The sequence below is a fragment of the Aspergillus glaucus genome (genome assembly GCF_001890805.1).
Source record: "Aspergillus glaucus CBS 516.65 unplaced genomic scaffold ASPGLscaffold_8, whole genome shotgun sequence".
Taxonomy (NCBI): domain Eukaryota; kingdom Fungi; phylum Ascomycota; class Eurotiomycetes; order Eurotiales; family Aspergillaceae; genus Aspergillus; species Aspergillus glaucus.
Genome location: NW_019170460.1, coordinates 851,026 through 871,933, shown reverse-complemented (window position 1 = coordinate 871,933; position 20,908 = coordinate 851,026). Strand labels below are relative to the sequence as shown.

General features: G+C 50.9%; 8 protein-coding genes across 8 annotated transcripts; 4 read left to right on the top strand and 4 right to left on the bottom strand.

Moving 5' to 3' along the window:
- Positions 1-130: 130 nt before the first annotated feature.
- On the bottom strand, positions 131-3,087 carry ASPGLDRAFT_25094 (putative serine/threonine protein kinase; the record flags this gene model as incomplete). The annotated part of the gene is made up of 2 exons (XM_022543441.1): positions 131-2,590; positions 2,647-3,087. 2 exons carry the CDS (start codon positions 3,085-3,087, stop codon positions 131-133), a joined length of 2,901 nt encoding a protein of 966 aa, XP_022401955.1.
- Positions 3,088-5,057: 1,970 nt separating this feature from the next.
- On the bottom strand, positions 5,058-6,908 carry ASPGLDRAFT_66012 (aminotransferase-like domain-containing protein; the record flags this gene model as incomplete). Its single annotated transcript, XM_022548964.1, has 6 exons — positions 5,058-6,143; positions 6,190-6,266; positions 6,329-6,539; positions 6,603-6,634; positions 6,697-6,733; positions 6,795-6,908. 6 exons carry the CDS (start codon positions 6,906-6,908, stop codon positions 5,058-5,060), a joined length of 1,557 nt encoding a protein of 518 aa, XP_022401954.1.
- Positions 6,909-7,270: 362 nt separating this feature from the next.
- On the bottom strand, positions 7,271-10,014 carry ASPGLDRAFT_46255 (putative thiamine pyrophosphate enzyme). The gene is made up of 4 exons (XM_022546406.1): positions 9,532-10,014; positions 9,430-9,472; positions 9,245-9,367; positions 7,271-9,151 (listed from the first exon to the last, which is right to left on the bottom strand). Coding segments are annotated over exons 1-4 (1,794 nt in total). The 5' UTR covers positions 9,534-10,014; the 3' UTR covers positions 7,271-7,525.
- A 199-nt stretch (positions 10,015-10,213) lies between these two features.
- ASPGLDRAFT_46252 (uncharacterized protein) lies at positions 10,214-11,038 on the top strand. The gene is made up of 2 exons (XM_022546405.1): positions 10,214-10,337; positions 10,402-11,038. Exon 2 carries the CDS (start codon positions 10,434-10,436, stop codon positions 10,626-10,628), a length of 195 nt encoding a protein of 64 aa, XP_022401952.1. The 5' UTR covers positions 10,214-10,337; positions 10,402-10,433; the 3' UTR covers positions 10,629-11,038.
- Positions 11,039-11,348: 310 nt separating this feature from the next.
- Positions 11,349-12,323, top strand: ASPGLDRAFT_46251 (DUF4748 domain-containing protein). Its single transcript, XM_022546404.1, has 4 exons — positions 11,349-11,452; positions 11,540-11,553; positions 11,610-11,635; positions 11,697-12,323. Exons 1-4 carry the CDS (start codon positions 11,444-11,446, stop codon positions 11,936-11,938), a joined length of 291 nt encoding a protein of 96 aa, XP_022401951.1. The 5' UTR covers positions 11,349-11,443; the 3' UTR covers positions 11,939-12,323.
- Positions 12,324-16,068: 3,745 nt separating this feature from the next.
- ASPGLDRAFT_89156 (IQ calmodulin-binding motif protein) lies at positions 16,069-17,370 on the top strand (the record flags this gene model as incomplete). Its single annotated transcript, XM_022550458.1, has 4 exons — positions 16,069-16,435; positions 16,489-16,620; positions 16,671-17,063; positions 17,117-17,370. Coding segments are annotated over 4 exons (1,146 nt in total), but the record flags the coding sequence as incomplete, so codon positions are not given.
- A 218-nt stretch (positions 17,371-17,588) lies between these two features.
- Positions 17,589-19,393, top strand: ASPGLDRAFT_46248 (putative 2-methylcitrate dehydratase (PrpD)). The gene is made up of 2 exons (XM_022546403.1): positions 17,589-17,952; positions 18,016-19,393. Exons 1-2 carry the CDS (start codon positions 17,616-17,618, stop codon positions 19,140-19,142), a joined length of 1,464 nt encoding a protein of 487 aa, XP_022401949.1. The 5' UTR covers positions 17,589-17,615; the 3' UTR covers positions 19,143-19,393.
- ASPGLDRAFT_34882 (alpha-ketoacid dehydrogenase kinase family protein) lies at positions 19,274-20,712 on the bottom strand (the record flags this gene model as incomplete). Its single annotated transcript, XM_022544476.1, has 2 exons — positions 19,274-20,465; positions 20,513-20,712. The coding sequence occupies 2 exons, from the start codon at positions 20,710-20,712 to the stop codon at positions 19,274-19,276; spliced, it is 1,392 nt and encodes a 463-aa protein (XP_022401948.1).
- Between the last annotated feature and the right edge of the window lie 196 nt (positions 20,713-20,908).

Genomic DNA, 20,908 nt, shown 5'->3' with positions numbered 1-20,908 from the left:
TGGCTAAATGATTTGAATACCCTTGCTTAATTGAATTTGAATATAAACTAGTTCCTTATCGTATTACTAAATCCTGCTCTGTAAACACAATCCACAATCATAATCCATACAAATAACATGGGTAAAAAGCTCACTCCCCTTCAGACACCCCACCACCACCAACACCAACACCAACCTCCACCGTCTCCAATCCACGCCCACCACCAGAACCAGGCCTCGTCTTCCCCAACGCCTCCCCTGTCGCCGACAGCGCATCCAAAAAATCCACCAACAACCGATCCAACTCCCCCATCAAAACCCCCTCCTCGGCCCCCTGCGCCAAACTCTCCACACTCGGCGGAACAAGATCCGGAAACTGCACTCTATCCACACCCCCACTACCAGCATGACGATGTCGCACTGTAGCTGTAGGCAGTGCATCTGGGAGCGGTGAGTCGGGAACGTTGTCTGGGTATTCACGCGATGGGATCGCTGTCGGGAAGGGTTCGGAGAAGGGGTCGGAGGAGGGTTTTGAGGTGCGGTGTGTGCGCGTGTTGATTGAGGTATGTGAGGAGGGGGGGCCGATTGTGCGGGAGCCCCAGGTTGTTGTTATTGTGGAGGTTTCGGTTTCGTCTTCTTCGTCTGGGCCGGGGCCGTCGAGGTCGAGGATTGAGGAGGCTCGATCAGGGTGGTGGTGGTCGTCGTCGGGGCCGGGGCCTTCTTCTATGACTGACGATGGACGGTTGTGGTCATCCGGGCCGGGTCCTTCTTCGATTATTGAGGAGGGGCGGTCGTCTGGGCCAGGTCCTTCTTCTATGATTGAAGACGGACGGTTGTGGTCGTCAGGGCCTGGACCTCCTTCGATGACAGACGAGGGACGGCCGTAGGTGTCTTCATTTGCATCAATTATCTCGGGGAAGTCGGTGGCATCGAAGCTAGATGGACCATGGTGGTATTTTTGGTGCGGGTATTGGGAGGTAGGTGAGGTCGGTCTATCAAGACGGAAAGGGTCGTAGTCTGCCTCGGAGCTTGGAGCGAAGCTGAAAACAGAGCCTTGCGAGCCGGATGTTGACGGACGCGAGTCTCCTGGTTCCCCGATACTAATTGGTCTGATAGTCTCAGATGGTTCGGTGCCCGTGTCGACGAGAGGTGCTTTGAGGGTTTCGAAGCGGCCGGGGTCTACACTTGGATTGTCGTCTGCGGGTTGTGCGCCCATTGAAGGGAATGTCCATTCCATTGTTGCTCGTTTATCGGATGGATTTGTCGGCTCGGCTGGTTTTGCCTCGGGTGTTGTTTCTCCTTCTCCTTCTCCTTCTCCTTCCGGTTTTGATTCTGCTTCTTCCTCTGGAGCTTTCATGAAGACGGGAAATTTCCAGTCCATTGTTGGTGGGCGGGGTCCGGTTTGGGGTTGGAATGTCATGTCCTCGGAATCGCGTCTGCTGCTTGACGACCGGGAGCTGGTGCCGCTTGATGTGCGCTGTTGGCGGTATGCTTTGATTGTGTCTGCGTCTGCGAGTTGGATGGGTTGTGTGGTTGCTGCGGCTGCGGCGTAATGGGAAGAATCGAAGGATCCGATATCGATGTCGATGAATGTGGACATCACGGACGAGCGATCAGTGTCTGTACGCAGTGGAAGGTCTGAGGGCGGTCGTCTCTGTTCGACAGGGACAAAGTCGTTTTTCGTTTCGTATGTGTAAGTGGGTTTCTCGTTGTCGAAAAGACCTTCCATGGCCGTGGCGCCTCGACGGACACGTTCGTCAAAATTGGCCTTGTCGTCTCGAGACAAGTCTGTATCGCGCGGTTCATCGAGACTATCTTTCTTTGGCTGTACTGTGGTAGGGCTAATTTGATCTTCGACTTCTGCAAGCGATGCAGCAAGTTCATCGAGATCAATGACTGAAAACCGTCTCTCGAAGCCATCCGTCGTACTGAAATTCCAATCCTCTGCAAAAGTATCATCCACATCCGGGATCTCTGCAGCTGCTGCACCGCCCGGATGGAACAGCGAAATTCTTTGACCGCCGCGTTGTGACCACTGGTAGTAAATCCGCACTAGCTCGCCCAGAGATGACGTAGGGTGAGATTCTTCGGTATCCGCGATGAACGAGTGCGTCAAAGTATCTGCCATTGTAGGCCGAGTCCTAGGATCAGAGTCCAATGCGTAGTTGACAAGGTCCTTGAGTTCTTCACTGTATTCCTCTTTGTCAAGCCTTGGTTTTGTCCGGTTGAGTTGACGTCCTATTTGCATGCGTTCTCGGAGGTTCGAGTTTGGCGGGTTTCCTGTTGCAAATTCGAAGAGCGTGCAACCATATGCCCATACATCGACCTCACTGCTATATCGATGGGCTTCGGCCTTGGCTGAGAACATCTCCGGAGGCATCCAGTGAGGCGTGCCTATCCATGTAGACCGCTTATCCACCTGCGACTGTAGAATACCAGCAACACCAAAATCACAGATTTGCAGACGACCTTCTTCGTGGATCAAGATGTTGGCAGCCTTGATATCACGGTGGATGATGCCTGCGTCGTGAATAGCGCGAAGACCAATGGCCAATTCACGCGCCACGGGAATGATGAATTTTTCGTCAAGTCTATCACCAGTGGCTCTCATCTAGTCAAGTCAGTTTCACCATTGCTAACAATCCGAAAAGAAACAAAGGAACTTACCAAAGTCCTAACACTCCCACCCGGACAATACTCACAAACCAACCACAACTGCGAATGGATCGAAACCGCCTCAATCAACTCATTAATATTCCTCGCCCCCGAATCCTTCACCTGCTTCATAACCCTCGTCTCATGAATAAAGTCCTTAATCGACTCATCCCTAAAATCCCGAACGGTCTTGTAATCCAACGAATCAACATCCATCACCTTAACAGCGACAACTTTCTTGGAGGGAAGTTGGCGGCCCTTGTACACTCGTCCGTATGCTCCTTTGCCGATTAATTCTTCGAATTCGTAGGGTGGGTTTTCTGTCTTTGCTCGTCGACACATTTCTTGGACTGCTGTTCCTTGCTCGCGCGCTAGTTTTATTGCTTCGGCTTTGTGTTTTGTGATGGCCGCCACGGCGGACGTGGGGTCCAGGAAGGAAGCGCGATCAGCCATGTTGACGATTATAGTATCGAGAAACGAGATGCTAAGACTTCGGTAGAGAAGGATGAGGTGTCTAATCAGTTAGCTCAGAGCAAGGAAACCTGAGAAAATAGAATCCTAGGACACGGGTTAAATAGGAGACCAACCTCTCCGACGTATCTGAGCTTCAAGGCGGCGTTGAACGACCGTTTCAGATCGACGCTCCCTCCACCTCTTCAAAAGGCCCGAGGACGAATTCGCTTCACGTGTGCGACGACTGTTCCTTTTACGAAACAAGTTCCTAATAGCAGATCCAATACCAGAGCTGGTCGTTCTGCGTTTCCTGATCGCGCCCGCAAACAAGCTACGACCGCGTCGCTTGGGAACGGAGAAGTCTTGTAATCTGATGTAATCAGTGGCGTCGTCGGACGATGCCAGTTCAAAAGAGTGCACAGAAGGTCCAGGGGATCCTAAACGCAGTATATGCGGGCTGTAGTTAACAGACGAGCTATCGCGAGAGATGCGAAGGCCTTCAGAGGGACCTGGGGGGAAACGACTGTAGAATCGACCGTGGTTGTCAAGTCCCTGGTCCGACAAGCTTTCAATAGAGCTCTCCGCGAAAGGGTCAGCAGCTGTGACTTCGTAGATGAAAGCTCTGTATTCAAAGCTAGAGTTGAATCGAAGTCCTCGGCCGAATCTCCTTCGCGAGAAAGACGAGTGAGGGATCAACGCAGGTGAGCGATAATCAGAAGAATGATCAGTGACGAAAGACAATTCAGTACCCCTTTCTCATCAGTACTCGCTCAACATTCAGTCACTGGGGTACTCACTCGAGCGGGTTGGTAAACGAATCTTCCACAGGGGAAGGCTGCTCTTCAACACCACAGACAGCAGTTTGCTCAACGGCAGTCAGTGAATAGCTATCCTCGTCGATAACCGGATGCTCCCAGAATTGACGCTGGAAAAACTCGCTAGCCTCAAGATCTTCGTCGGTGCTTCCAGGCACAAAACCACTAGAAAGGATCTCGTCAAATTGCGTCCTACCACCACCAGTCAGCACACATCCATAAACAAAACAAAATAAAAGGAAAAGAAAGCAACCCGTAGACCGCTCTGCGACGCTCGTCTTCGTCGAAACAATCAGCCATCACAGCAAAAACGCGATAAACGAAATCTAGATGACCACCAGGACATAATGACAGAAAAGAGAAAAAAGAAAACACGCCTCGTGTGCGAAGAAAACAAAAACAAACGCACTTACGCGAGCAACTGCAGTTAAAGATATCAAGATCGATGGAGAGAAAGTTGAGAAATAGAGCTATGCTGGCGATGTCTCGCAACCCCAGAGCCGCAATAGCAAGTGATATCACCCCGAATCTTCAACAAGCGTTCAGCGAGCCCCTGGCGGAGCTATCGTGGATTTGAACTGATGGATTAATACCTCTGAGCAGGGGGAATAATCCGGCGCCATGGAATTCGCAAATACTCAAAGTCGCGGGTGCGTAAATTAGGCGCAAAGCAAAGGCCGAGTATCAGTCGCAATGCAGCAGGCGGACTTGGTGGACAGTGGGTGCATTTCAGAGGTGAAAAGTGGTGATTCTGGAATGGCGCTAAGGAGCGGACGCTAATTTAGCGTGAATGGATATCTAACACCCTGAGTGGCTGGTTTGCATGGGGCCTCACGTGAATGCTTCTTTGTTAGTCTCAAAGAGAGTAGTAGTGTAGACTGTCAATGTCGATTGCAATAGTCCCTTATTTTAAACGCAGTAATATAGCAATGGCAAAGATAGAAGGTAAAGTACGGGGTAGTGTTGATCCCAGCGATCACGTGGCACACGTGGCATCCACTAACGGCGGCGAGCATAGCCAGAAACAGAATAGCTTAATTGAAAAAGCAACGGGTGTCCAGAAAGCGTAAATATCATTTTCAGTCTATCTATGCAGATGAAGTAAATTGGATCGTGATTACTATATGCACATTGCTATGGCCATCGAATACCACATTATGCCAGACCAAACTGCACCTTCAACGCATCCCCAAACCGCTTAATCGCCTCCTCAATCTGATCCGCACTAGCCGCCGCAAAAGTAGCCCGGAAGAACATCTTCTCCTCCGGCGTGGTCTTGTCAGCCGTGAACCAGCTACCCCGCGAAACAAGCACGCCGTTCTGAATAGCGGCCTGGAAGATGTCCTCCTCGATCGCGTCGCGGGTCTTGCCGGATGCGAGACCGGGGTGTTTCTGCCAGTCGACTTCAATCCAGTGGAACATGCCTGCGGCGGGGGCAACCCAGTGGGCGATTTCTGTGGGGAGGGACTTTTCGCAGGCGCCGACGAGCATGTTGCGGCGGCTGGTGTATTGCATGCGCATGTTGATCAGCCAGTCCAGGTATCCGGCGTGGCCCCAGTGCTCATCCAGAAGTTTGAAGAGGACAATCTGTGCGATGCCGCTGGGGTGCTGAGAAGAGACCTCGCAGTTACGCATGAATCGCTCGATGATCTGCTCGCAGCCGACTGCCCAGCCAACTCGCGAGCCGGGGGTGACGACCTTGGAGAACGACTCGAGACGGAGGACACGTCCGTCCACGTCCATGCTCAGATACGACGGGATGAGCGACTTGATGAACTCGTCATGGCTGGCGGGCGGCGGGGGACTCGCGCCGTCGGCACCCGTGTAGGGCTGCATCTGCAGGAAGTAGTAGGGTTCGTCCTCGACGATGTAGACGTCGTGCTTCTGCGCGACCTTGTAGATGGCCCTGCGGCGTTCTCCGGACTGAGTAGCGCCAGTAGGGTTCTGGCCGGTGGCGATCGTGTAAAGCACGTAAGGCTTGCGGGCACCGCGGGCGGCTTCGTCCCAGTTGCTGAGGACTTCGTCCATAGATTCGGGGAGGAGACCTTGCTCGTCCATCTTGATGGAAGCAAGCTTCACGCCCAGAGGGAGGGCTGTCTCAGCGGCGCTGGAGAAAGTGTACTCTTCCATCAAGATGTAGTCTCCTCTCTCAGTGAGCAGACGGAGAGCCGTATCCCAGCCGTAAGTGCTACCAGCGTTGAGGCAGCAGTGCCAGTCCGCGTATGGGGGGTTGTGGATAATCTGCGCCATCAGCCCATGTCCATAGCAACGATTCCAACCAACTCACCTCGGTGTGTTCCGTCACAAACCGCAGCAATTGAGGAGCACCAGTAGCCTGTCCATAGTTCAGAGCAACCTCAAGGTCTACCCAACACCAATCAGCACCCACAGCCCACATTATACCCAAACAATCAGAAACCACGCACCATAAAGACTGTTCCCATTCTTTACATCTCCCTTCGACGCCGTCATAACAGTCCCCGACTCACGAGTCTCCTCCGGCGAGAACCCCGGCGGCGTGGGGAACTTGGCGCTGATTTGCTCGATAGGGAAGTATTCAGGCGAGGGCAATCCACCACCAAGAGAGATCAGACCAGGGTTCTTGAGATAATGCGCCGCTCCTTTCAATGTCGAGACCTATTCCAGAATATAACCCCGTTTAGTTTCCTAGCTCTGCGCATCGAGTATACAACGACGAACCTTGCGGGACTTGGCTTCGAGGGAGAGGATGTCTATACAACACAACGATTAGCATGTCTTTTGAGTCAACATCGGCCAGAGGGGAAGAACCCACGATCCCACCGCTTAGCCTTTGGCTTCGTATAGCAATGCTATAGACCAATCCACATTAGCTGTCTCTATCCTCACCCGAATCCATTCAACGCAGCATACCGCACTCTTAAACATATCACTGCTCGTAGCCGGCGCAACACCCAACGGCACAGGAGTGCCCTGGGCTCTCAGAGCCGCGACACCAGGGACGGACAATGGAGTCGAGTCGGTCATTTTGGCTGGTCAATTGAAATAACAGAAGAATTGGTATGGCAAGAGAATGAAACAAAGAAGGTAAACGACGATATCACAATTGGAGGGGCAGAACAGAAAAAAAAAGCTGCGCCGGCTTTTCCGCTCGGGGGATCGGGGCCGATGATTGGTCACGTAAGGAAGGAGTAAATAACGAGATATTGAGGAGATATTGTAGAAGCTATGCTAGTGGCTATACAGTGTACGCTTAATATAGCTGGAGAGTGGCTCAGGTGACTCACTGTCTTCTAGCTCGGATTGAAACATGGGTCTTGTCACTGCCAGGGCGTGGGATTTGATTCGATTCACTCTTGGAAGTTGATCCATTGAGGGGATGTTTAGCTTTGACACGAAGCATAACCGTTGGAGAATTGTGGTTTTCATTATTTCATATAAACTGCTATCTAGCGTCATTCGCCATAATACCCGACGGATTTGCAATGGAAATGCATCTCTAGTTACTGCATTGTATCCTGCACTGTGAGACATGCAACCCCGCATAGATAAGGCTATCGTCGGTCCGCTTATCAGCCGATAAGTCTCTCCGAATACGGAGCATGGATTGTCTCGCTATGCTATGGTCATGGATAAAATATCCGCTATTTCTCAACATACTTGCCCTCCGTGCCGTCAAGCTGCGCCTCCAAGACAGCCGTGATCCCGCTCTGCACACTCTTAATAGCCTCCGGCAACAACCGCCCGAGATCAGCAACAGTAGCAGCACGACCAGCCCAAATATCTCCACCAGAAGCAGCCCGTGCGATACCTGCGTAGTCGGGCGTCGGAGCAAATGAGATATTCAGCTCCTCGTTGGTAGCGCGCGAGCCATCGCCCTCGGGGTGGACTAGCAGCATACTTCTCCGAGGAGCGTTCCAGCCCTTGTTGTTCAGGACGATGGTCAGGATGGGGATGTTGTAGCGGCGGGAGATCCAGTAGACGGACCCGGGGACGGAGAAGAGGAAGGTTCCGTCACCAACAATCTGGCAGACAAATTTACCTTTGTTTGTGCCGCCGTTTTCTAGATCTGTTGCGAGTTTGATCCCCAGCGCACCACCGCCGGACCAACCAAGACCTCCACCACCGCAGTTGAGCCAGGATTTGGGGAGTGTAGCGGCGATTTGGTCAGAGACAAATCCGCTCAGAGTCACTGCTTCAATGGCCCAGATGGTGTCGATTGGGCATCCGGATCGAACTTGGGACATGAGATAGGACACATTCAGCGGGGCACCATCTCCGCCATCAGGCACGAAGGCCAGCTGCGCGACGCTTTGACGGGTCTTCTGGAATACCTCTTCTCGGCTCTTGCCAAACTCAGTGTTCTCTGAAGAGCTGGCGAATTGTTTCAGGGAGTCATTGGACGCGACGTATTCATTGATTTGCTTGAATGCAGTGGCCGACTCCGCGCGGAATGTAGCCATAGATGGGAGGTAGAAAACAGGGATTTGCTGCTTCAGTGGGTCAACGTCGACATGGATAATCTTGGCCGAGTCCAACGGCTTGCATTGAGTTGGGATCCAAGGGACATCACAATCCGCGACCAAGATAAAATCCGCCGTTTTTATAGCATCGTGGATACCGTAGCGTAATCCCAATGACGCAGGATGGTCCCCGGGGAAGCACATGTCACAACCACCTGTATCAAGGACACGCAGACCCTTGAAAGTGTCTGCCAGCTTGACCAATTCAGTCACACCCCTGGCATGTCGACCCGAATAGCCGACAATAGCCAGTGGCTCTTTAGCGGCCGCCAGCTCGGATGCGATAAGTTGCACGCCTTCAGCTGGTAAAGCAGAAGGAGCCACAGAGCCCCAAACGCCCTGATTGAGCTGATACGGCACAATCTCCTCCTCCATCACCTCACGCGCACCAACCAAGTATACCGGGCCCATTGGATCACTCGTCGCGAATTGCAGCGCCCGGTTAACCATCTGCTTAATATTCTTCCCTGACTTGATTTCCCCAGCATAACGGCAGTACTGCGACAGAATTTGCTTCTGATCAGGAACATCTTGGATCCAATGGATATATTCGGTGCGGGAACCGCGCATCTCCCCCTCAATCGTGAACGGCGAGAGCCCCGCAAAGATCAACACTGGTGTCCGGCCACACGAGGCATTGTGAACTGCTGCTGCTAATCCCTGTGTTCCGACATCGACGTGAACAATAACACATTGCGGTTTTCCGGTCAAGCGAGCGTAGCCGTCGGCCATGGAGAGGGCGACCATCTGTAGGGTGGGGTAATGCGGGGTTAGCCAGCTTGAAAAGGAACGGAGATATCTCAACGCTGATATACAGAGGGGACAGTGTTTGGGATTTACCTCGTTAGGACAGGTGATAATCTTGGGGAATGCGTCCCTCTTTTCTTTCTGGCCCTTGACCATGGCCTCGAGGATGGAGGGGTGGTCCGATCCTAGGTTGACGAAGACATGACTGACTCCGGCCTGACTGGTCAGTATATTTATGGCAAGATTTCTAGAGGTATGGTATAATGGGACTCCATTACCTCCCAGAGGGCCTCGAAGAACGCAAACGAAGCAGTATAAACCCTGTGAGGTGCATTCCGTCAGTTGTCTAACAGCACCGCGAACCCGGGGGATGTGCGTACATCTTGACCACTACCCGCGATCAAGCAGCGATTGTATAGCAGGATAATAATTTTGGAAAATAAGAAGAAGAAACAAAGTCCGAATGCCAATTGTTGTATTGATATACCCCGAAACTCGGCATTATGTCCGATAACAGGCGGGGTTCCCCACAGCTGCATTATTAACTAGGTCCTCCTTAGTTAGTACAACCATGCTTTAACTTCTATCTATACTTGCAACGACAATGTTTGTACAGAATGGGTGGCAGGATTGTGCAAAGTCTGCATATAACTATGGGTGGTTGAGCAGCTCTGCAGTTCTCACTATGCTTTGTTCCTGGAGATGTAAAACCCACTCGGCAACATCTCTTGTCTTTCGGGTATATCAGGTACGAACATTTGTATGGACATGGTGCTAAAGCGATATTGGCTATGGGGCGAAATGAGAAAGATATCTGAGAGATGATCGAAGAAGAATCATTATATTGATGTAATCGTGAAAAACGCCAGATTCTTCACCTTACAATATGCAGAAAGTCTAGCGCCCCAAAGCAGAGGATCCTGAGCTATTTAAGTCTCAAGAAGAGATTACTATCACATGCGGAACAACCCGGGCAGTAGCCCACTCACAGTGGCAACTAACCCCGAGCCAACCACTTATAACTAGGCTGTTCCACTGGCATTTCATCTCCGAATTCTGCTCTTACAGTACTGGTCATAACTCTCCTTCCTTTGCATTATTAGAGCAAATTTCCGTCTTCATCAAAGCCCTGTTAAACGGCGCCACCTTCGAGCACACCAGAACAGGAATCCCATCTGTGTACTACGTAGGTTACTACAAACTCCTAACTCCTATACTCTGTACTCGTCCGCAAAAGCTGACTATTAAAGTGCACGCATGCAACGATATTATCCTTGACGCCATGATCATCACCCGAGGAATATCCCTGACCAACTTCGCCGTGGCCTCGTCTGCCCTGGCGTTCCAAGTCTTTGTTCTCTATCCGTGGCACAAACAGTTGGACGATGATTTCGAGGCGTTGAAGAAGGAGCATCTCCGGCTTCTGCACAAGATTGATACAGCCGGGTTTGGGCAGCCCAAGGGAATTCAGGAATAAGCGGTTAACCAGAGGCGGAGGTTTATAGCTAATAGAAGGAGTACATATAGGATAGAGCGTGCATCAACTGTTTTACTTATGGTGGCAAGGTCTCTAGAAGTGTACTTCGTTTCAACTTGACATTGGCGTTTTGGAAGAACTTCCAGATTACTTCGATTGTTCGTTTGTCATTCCTCATCGACGGGCGATGCTAAGGCCTCATCCTCTACACTACCTAGACCGGATGTTTCGGCATGTAGCCACTTGGACAACGGAATATACCGGTGTAGATCTGTTGCGAAAGGGTGTTACTACGTACTAGCTTTTCACCAATGTACTCAGGATGGTCCGGAATATTCAAACACTCTCTGAAGCATCCTTGGTAACCAAAGACCCATTACCTACCAATCAATACTTGTACTCGCTTGCGGAATATCCCGTACACGAGTCAAAATGCAACCTGACACCCAAATAGGGGTGCACGAACCGTTGATCGGGGGAGTATTATGTATGTTCCAGGTTGTTGATAGGCCATTAAGTATCCCCACTCAACTAGCCCATACATATTTCGGAGCCGAAGAGCTTAAGTCTACACGGCCGAGTCGGCCCCGAGACTCCAAACCTTTCCGTCGATCGATTCGGAGCCGAAGAGTTTAATTCGAGTCATACATAGTAGTACTACTAAGTACATAGCTAGAATAATGCACCGCTTTATCACTTTATCTGTCAGAGCTTTGTAATATCGTCCTCCATTAACTAACTATCTGTTTCTGAACCGCTTGCTTCCTGTGCTCCTTTTCCATCCCCGCTGGCAACTCTCCAAACCTCGAGCAAGAATGAATACGGTATGTACTTTTCTACATATTTTCACATTCACATTCACATTCCTTTGCTTCTCCTGGTAATCCAAAGGTCGCTAATCCAGACCGCAGATACGATCAACATGGTAAGCGTGAAAAGAGCCGACTCAAAGAAAAGAAGACTAACCAACAGATGAAACAGGTTAGGCTGGGGAGTCCTTTGCATTGGTAAAATATCACTGACTTATCCATGCTACTATCACATAAGCTAACAGTTTAATCTTCTTAGCTGGTGGCGGCGCATACATTGGGGCGAGAAAATCCATCGATGCCGACCGGGTTTCTAAACATGACGCTTTGATGAAACACAAAGCTCAAATGGCTGCTATGGCGAACGCCCACGATTCCGGCTCGTCGAACTCGCAGAAAACTAGTACGAATGGCGCTGAGAATGCGATTGAATCACCAATACGGAATCGAGATCAAGTGCGACGAGATAACCCAGTTCGTGAAAATAAATCTGGGGTATGACCTGGAGCATCTACGAGAGAACCGACGAATCTATCCTGGTATAGCCACAGGGGTTCTCGTAAGGACCTAAATGTGACCTCCAGAGACATGTCCCAATGTGAAGGAGTCGAACAGGCGTCCGACGAAATGCCACCACCCTTTATGTTGCGGGTGTGCAGATATGATTAAGAACATTCAATTCCGCTGCATTTTGAGCCTCATGATGGAGGTTAGCGTTCATCTTGACAGCAAACGTATTTCTCGTCTAACCAGCGTCACCTATCGTACAGTCAGTGCCATGATCAAGTTCCGTAGCAAGCCGGTACCGTCCATTGATCGCCCAGACAAGCGGGATAGAAGTGGGAGATAATACTTGTTGATATCAGGACGAGGGGTGACAGCAGTTGATGGCCAGAGCCGGTGCCTTAGTGGTTTGAGGTATCGGAGAGCAGCCATTGAAGAAGTTACAAGTCGATTAGTTGGTTTGGGGATAATGACTATTGCGGTCTACAGAAAGGCGGTGATGATCTCTGCAACGAATATGTTTTTTATTCTAATACCCTACTTCTCTTATCTGGAATAATACGCGACTAAGATATCCTTCGCAACGCTTTATCTACAAAGAGATCTAGCGTCTCCCCGTAAAGATCCAGAGAGTCCAAATACGGCGTGAAAAGGGGTATCAGAACATACAAGCTACATCTCAAGGAGATTCTGACAATTTGTAAGAATCCTAAAAGCAGAGTTACGGCTTCGCGGCCCGATCAAAACCCGTATTCTCGCTGAGATGTTGAGCAGGAGGATGATCCTGTGGTCGGCCGTTGCCAGATTCCGGATTTTACAAATATCAAAGCTCACTCCATAGGTTGACTGGAAAGCTTTCTTCCACTTCTCAACTGTGCGGCCATTTTCTGACCAGCGGGTTATTAGAGCGAGATCCGCGAAGACATCGATCTCGTATGCTTCGGTGTTTTGGTAATCTCTCGGGTCGACCCCTGTACACCACTCGTTGAGGGCAAAGACCCTATCTAGCTTGATCGGGGTTGTCATTTTCTGTCTGGCTTTGATAACTCATTAGGTATTGCTATTTATTATTGACGAATGAGTCAGGTTGAATGGATGATACTAGACTTACGTTAACTAACTATGGTGTTTAGCATAGCCCTTTTTCTGAGGTAGCGACACAAGTACAGGTGGGATGTGAATGGTGCACAAAGTTATGCAGTGCACAATGACATCAGCCCCGTAGGGCTGAGGATAACCGGAAATGGACTTCCTCAAACAACACAAAAACCCACTCTTGTCATAATCCTTCTAGGCAGAAAGAATACGAGATGATGATCAACTGGAGACTTATATCTCTAGTCAGACTCAATTCCCACTCAGATCTACTCAGATTCTCACCGATATCCATACACAGCCCATACGTCATCCCTCGGCATGCCGGCCATAATACAGGACTCCAACAAGCCGGACTACACGGCTATGAAGGCTTAACTACCGGGTAATTAGCTTACTAAACTGCTTGGGAAAGGTGGTTGAGAAAATAGCAGCTGATGCAATTTCCCACCACTGTGAGACTATGGGAGTACTACACCCAGGACAGATGGGCAGCCGCAAACAACGGAGTGCAATTGACGCGGTGGCATGTTTGATACAAAACACCCATAAAGCCTGGAAGCTCCAGCAACTTGTGGGAGCACTGTTGCTGGATGTGAAAGGAGCATTTGATCATGTCAATCCAAACCGACTAATGAGCCGGCTGATCGAACTCGGTCTAGATGGGGATCTGATCCGATGGGTGCAATCTTTCCTAACTGACCGATGGGTTCAACTGCAAATCGACAACACACAGTGTCCAGCACATCCAATCAACTCAGGGGTGCCACAGGGCTCACCAGTATCACCCATTCTGTTCACCATCTACCTCAGTGGTGTGTTTGATGTGATTGAGAGGAGAGTGACCGGCGTCCGGTCTCTCTCTTTTGCAGATGATATAGGCCTGATCGCTCCAGGATATTCTGTTAGAGAGGTCTGCGACAAACTGCAGGAGGCAGCCAAGGTGGCCATTGAATGGGGCAATGACAATGTGGTCCAGTTTGACGCGGGGAAAACAGAAGCAGTCCTGCTTACCCGCAAGCGCGGCCGGGAGCTGAAAGATCAGATTAGACGAGCACATTGGAAGTAGACGGCCACTGTGTGCCCTTCAACCCAGAGGCAACCCGATGGCTTGGTGTCTGGCTTGACTCTGGGCTAAATCTCAAGGCCCACTATCAGACCTGTATACGCAAGGCACGGGCCGCAGAAAACCGGGTACAACGCCTATGCCAGAGTCACGGACTCGCCCCAGGACTGGCCCGCCAAATTCAAGTTGCGGCGGTACAGTCAGTAGCCCTGTATGGAGCAGAGCTCTGGTGGCAGGGTCAGAAAGATCGGCTAGCAGGTATACAGCTGATGATCAATCAACAAGCCCGTGATATTACCGGCATGCTGAAAATCACCCCTACAGGGCCACTGGTTCGTGAGGCAAGCCTGGCACCGGCAGAAGTCCTACTGGAGGCCCGACAGTTGCGATATACTACCCGGCTGCTCAGCCTACCAAAAGGTCACCCAGCAAAGAAGATCCTCCCAGTGAGCTTCTGAGAAGGGGATCAATACGTTCAGCCTGGGGAGCAGACTCCAGGGAACCGACAATGGCCTGAGAGAAGCGACCGAGGCCCATGGTCCCTGGGACAACACCTCGCTCGACAATTAGCCAATATCCTACCAGCAGACCCATCCGAGGGTTTTGAAAGCACGATACGGACAACGAGTGGCCAGTTCCCAGGCTGAATAGAAGTGCTACCGGGTCAGGAAGCCCTAGCAGCGGCGCAATCTCTTTCTCCTGGACTAGCAATCTGGTCAGATGGGTCAAGATTAGAGAATGGCAGGTGCGGAACGGGACTTGCATGGCAAGAACCAGGAGGAGCCTGGAAGACCAAGGGGACCCCATTGGGCAAGGGATATGAGGTCTTTGATGCAGAGCTTCTTGGGGTTGTTCAAGCACTCCAGTTGGCAAGGAAAGCAGGAGATCAGGGACCAGTCACTGTCCTGCTGGACTCCCAAGCCGCCATTGCGAGGCTGCGACATACCCAGCCAGGGCCAGGTCAAGCATTAGCAATCCGAGCACATGCTATAGCCACGAGATTACACACCCAAGGTCGCCAACCCACTATCCAATGGGTTCCGGGGCACGCAGGGGTAGAAGGAAATGAGAGAGCTGACCAGGCAGCCAAGCAGGCAGCCAGTAAGCCTCCAGGAAGAGGCCCAAAAGAGATCTCTTTGGCCTTTGCCTGTAGAGCCCGAACAGAAGCCGTTTCAGCACAGAAGCAGAGATGGCTCACTAAGAAGCTCAGTCAGCGATCCCAACAAGGCCAACGGATATACAGACCGCAGAAGAACTGGCAGCTTGACCAAACAGCTGCAGTAGCTCCCAAGCACCTGGCAAGCCGCTATTTTCAACTGAAGTCAGGACACGCAGCCATTGGAATGTATTTACATCAGATTCATGCTCGGGAAGATGCAATCTGTCAGGGATGTGGTTCTCCAAGGGAGACAATACACCATCTTCTCTTTGAATGCCGGAAATGGCGACACCAACGAAACAAGCTCTACAGGGATCTGGGGGTGGATGGGGTTATGAGACCCACTGCTGCAGAGGAACACCGGCAAGGACGACTTTTAGGAGAGCCCAGAGCTACCAGGGCGGTGCTACAATTCCTAGCCAGTACCAGTGTAGCTCTACCGCGAACACACCTGCGAACGGCGGAAAGGGCCCAAAGAGATGACGAATGGGGGCTAGAAGCATTGGAGGAGGCAATTAGAACAGGAGAAGGGTAGCAGGAAGGGTAGCCTAAGCTGAGAGTCAGCCTAGGCCACACCCGTCCTGCTCCGAAACACAATGAGAGCACTGTGCTCGAAATCCCTGCGCATACAGGCGGTCTGGGGCGAGGAAAAGGATTAGAGCGATTATAGAAGAGGGGGCTACCTCAGGAACTCATAGGGACAAGAGGTTGAAAGTTAGCTATAGCCTCGAGTTCATGGAATACGGTCTGTCATAGCTTTAGGGCTCGATATGGACAATAAACTTGATTAAATAAATAAATAAATACGTCGATCGGAGGATCGCTTTGCTTCAGAGTAATAATATTCAGGACAACGATAACCTCGAGATGATGGTCCGTGTCGAAGGGCCAATCGTCGATTCACTCTACGATAGCGCGTTGGTGTCATGGAGTCGGTTATTGGGAGAGCCTCTTCCACTGCTCACATCACCTGCCAGCTCGACACCGGCTTGGGAGTGGCCAGCAAGCGAGCCTGATACCTCTTCAGACGCTAGTGGAGCAGAGACTTCACCACAGCTCACTGCAGATCATCCTCATTATGATGTCGACATGCAACAAGAGACGCAGAGAGTCAATGGAAGCCTTGAGCCTTTACCTGGAATGTCACGGACTGAAGCAGTAACTCGTCATCTCAGTACGTCAACAGCCTATTTATTACCAACTAGAAAGCACATCTGACCTAGACAGACACCACGCTCCAGCCTGGAACTACAGGAGATGCCCCGAACAGCGATCAAGATCTCCGGATGAAGCCCTACGTCCTGTCTCCGCCGCACGAACCATTCCCGATGGCACTTGTCAATCGAGAGCCATGGGGATGTAAGTAGAGTCTATACCCCATGCTTAGAATAAGACTAACAGCGGTCCAGCTCCTAACCACAGCAGCATCTATACCCCCCAGAATTCGGCCTTCCTCTCCGCCATCAAACACGCAAAGCATTCCATATTCATTCAGACACCGAACATGAACGCAGAGCCGATCCTCGAGCCTCTTCTGGATGCAGTCCGCCGTGGCGTCGTCGTAACTTGCTACCTCTTTCTGGGATACAATGATGCAGGACAACTTCTTCCTTTCCAGAATGGAACAAACGAGATGATTGCAAACCGGTTATACAAGTCTCTCCGTACCGATGAAGAGCGATCCAGATTACGGATATTCAACTACATTGGTAAAGATCAGACGAAACCAATCCATAATTGCTTTGAGCGTCGAAGTTGTCATATCAAACTCATGATAATTGATGAGAGCGTGGCCATCCAGGGTACGCATGTTCCCCGTCTATCATGATAATAATACAGCGCTAACGAGACACAGGAAACGGCAATCTCGACACCCAATCCTTCTACCACAGCCAAGAAATCAACCTACTCTATGATTCACCTACAATTTGCCGCTCATGGCTCGATACCATCAACAGAAACCAGAACACTTCTTTATATGGCGCAGTGAGTAGCGAAGACGGATGCTGGCATGATCCTGAGACCGGGAAGCTTCCTAAGGGATCTATTGGAATCAACCCTGGAAGATTCAGCTGGGCCAAAGGGATTGTTGGGGCAGTGCAGAGAGTCAGGGGCGCTGGTGGATTTTGATTGACGTACGGAGATTTATTTGCTTTATCTATATACAGCGTATGATATCCTGAATATAATGATTAACGGTATTTTAGAGTACTGGGTTGCAATCGGTATAGTACCGAGTTAGACATGTGTGACCACCTCGGACACATTCATACGCTTCTTTTACCCAACACAGTAAGAATATAAACCGAACCCAATTCAACCAGTACCCCCAATCCAAGCAGAAAATCAGCACAATGACCAACTACGACCAACCCATAATCGACATAACAAACTACATCTACAACCACCCCCTCGACCCCTCCACCCCCACCACCAAATCCGCCCTCTCTGCAGCCCGAACCTCCCTCCTCGACGCCCTAGGCTGCGCCATCCAAACCGTCTCCAGCAGTGCAGAGGCCCGCAACCTCATTGGTCCTGTGGTGCAGGGAACGCATGTGCCGGATGGATTCAGATTACCCGGGACGAGGTATCGACTAGATCCGGTGAAGGGGGCGTTTGATATGGGTGTGTTGATTAGGTATTTGGATTTTAATGATGCGATGTGGGGGAAGGAGTGGGGTCATCCTTCTGGTATTTTCCTACCCCTGTACTTGGATTGCGCTTAGTGCTCATAGTGGCTGATGATTATGGCAGATAACATCGCCGCCATCCTATCCGTCTCAGACTGGCTCTCCCGAACCACCAAAACCAACAAACACACCGGCCCCCCGCTAACCCTCCAAACCCTATTAATTGCCATAACAAAAGCCTACGAAATCCAAGGCATCCACCAACTCCACAACGCCTTCAACGCCCACGGCATCGACCACGTCATCCTCGTCAAACTCGCCTCCGCCGCTATATGTGCATGGCTCCTCGGCCTCTCGCAGACACAAGCAATGGCTACAATCTCGCATGTCTGGATGGACGGGCATCCGAGTCGTGTTTATCGGTCTGGCAGTAATACGATACCGCGGAAGGGCTGGGCGGCGGGTGATGCGTGCATGAGGGCTGTGCATCTTGCGTTGCTGGTTAGGGCGGGACAGGTTGGTGCGGGTGGTGCGTTGAGTGCGGTTCCGTATGGGTTTTTGGAGAGGACGTTTGGTAAACAGGGGTTTGTGATGGAGAGGTTTGGGGAGTGGGCGGTGCAGAATGTGTTGTTTAAGGTTATGCCTGTTGAAGGGCATGGGATTGCGGGGGTGGAGGCGGCGCTGGTGCAGGGTTCACGGACTAGGGAGAGGGGATTGAGTGTTGAGGAGGATATTGTGAGGATTGAGGTGCGTGCTACTGCTGCGGCGGATGTGATTATCAATAAGAAAGGTGTGTTGAGAAATGCGGCGGATCGGGATCATTGTATTCAGTATGTTATTGCTGTTGCGTTGTTGAAGGGCAGCGCGCCGGAGGTGGGAGATTATGCAGATGGGAGTTATTGGGCGACAAGTGCGGTGGTTGATTCTTTGCGCGAGAGGATTGAGGTTAGGGTGGATGAGGGGCTTACGAGGGATTATCTGGATTTGGAGAAGAGGAGTATTGGGGCTGGGGTGACTGTGTATTTGAGAGATGGGAGTGTGCTGGATGAAGTGTTGCTGGAGTATCCGATTGGGCATGTGAGGAATCCGGCGACGGGGGATGCTGTGAGGGAGAAGTTTGGGAGGAATATGAGGGGTGTGTTTTCGGATGATGAGATTGAGGGGATTCTTGAGGCTGTCAAGATGGATAATTTGAGGATTTCAGATTTTCTTGATTTGTTTGCAAGAGACGCGCCGGAGTCGAGGTTGTAGGCTGGCCATAAGAAGTTCAAAACAATGAGAAAGTCATATCCAGCCCGCCAGCAGACTATGTCATATTGCCTGTTATGTGGTATATCCAAGATTAAAACACTATGAAAATCAGCAACGCCATAATAACATGGTCAACCCATCTTTCCAACGCCTTGCAAGGTCAAGTAAACATCAGTTCCCCATCCCCAGAGACTTTGGATAGCAATGCTACCTCCAAAGTACTCTGCATATGCTCTGCTCAAAGGCAAACCATACCCCAGTCCGGCAATGCTGCTCAGCTGTCCGCTGCTGGCAGAAATGGTGTTGAGTGCATCAACATTTCCATTTTCTGAGCCTTGGGGATCAAGATCGGAGAAAGTGGTGAAACTGTAGGACCAGATGTTTGGCAAAACTTCCGGGGGAATTCCACCACCGCGATCACGGATTCTGATCGTGATGCTCTGCGAGGAAGGGCTGGAGTGACGGACTGATTCGTTGGCATCCGCTGTGCCAACGACCGTATCGACCTTAAATCCCACGTCGGTGTCGTTCTGAGACTCGCGCGGTTCTTGGGTATGTTTATCATAGGCTTCGTGAACGTGATTTCCAGGGACATCCGGCGCAGGCGCAATAGTCACCTCAATAGGTGCGTGTTCTTGGCCATTCTCGATCACAGCTCTAAACGAATTCTTTAACAGTTCCGTTATGATGTATTCCATATGCACGGGAACATATGCAAACGAAGCGTCCGGCTGTCCCCCGATCACCACTTCCGGGCGTACGCCATATTTCAACTCGCATATCTCGCCCACAAAATCCTCACAGTATTTGATGATACGCGCCGGCTGCAATGTCGAATCAATCACCCCGACGTAGTTGGAAGGAACCGAATCTTTCGGTGCTGGGCTGCTATCTTTGGCTGGCTGCGAGGCGAAATTGAAAGCCAGGTGCTGCTCCGCAATCAACCGAGTGCCGATCCGTGCGCGTAGATGAGTATCCAAAAACCGCGTCACCTCTGCTGGATCGATATATTTTCTGCATTCGAGGAATCCGCGCGCGAGGATCGGGATTGTATTCGTATGTGTATGTACGAGGTCTGCCAGCACGTCCGCAAATTGTTTCTCTTCTTCTAGAGTCGTAATTTGCCGCTGCTGGTACGGAAGGAGGGTCGACAGCGAATGGAGGTAATTGTTGTAAATATTCGACACATGGGGATTCGACACAACGATAAAGGGTAAATTGCGCAGGGCCTGGATTCGGGATGCTAATCGAGCAGGGAGGAGGGAAAGGGTGAAGTTTGCCGAACTGAGAAGCGCATCTTCTGACAACGGCGGGCGCCCATGTCTGAACAGTCAGCAAGTCATACAGAATCACAACTTTTTATCACTCACTTGAGAAGGTCTGCAAGCGTCAATGGCCGGCGCCTAGTGGCCGCAAGACGGGCGACCTCATCGTTGGCTCCGCTGGCGAACGATGGAAACGAATATGCGGTGTCTTTGGTTGCGGATGTGTAGTTGCGTGTTTGAATAACGGGCCTAAAGCATTGCTGTCTGTTCCTGAGCAATACTTGTAGTCGTCGCACGGCGGCCATCACCATCAGCTGCTGCGATGAAGATGTTGACCATCTTGGATGACCTCAGAACGTGGGGATGCGCTAACCGGATAGGGATGTATCACGTGTGAACTGCCACTTTCCTTTTCTAGTTTACTTCTTCCACCTCCTTCTCTTCTTCTCTTTCATTCACCCAATTGCCTTCAAACCTCGAATACCATGAATACACTATCAG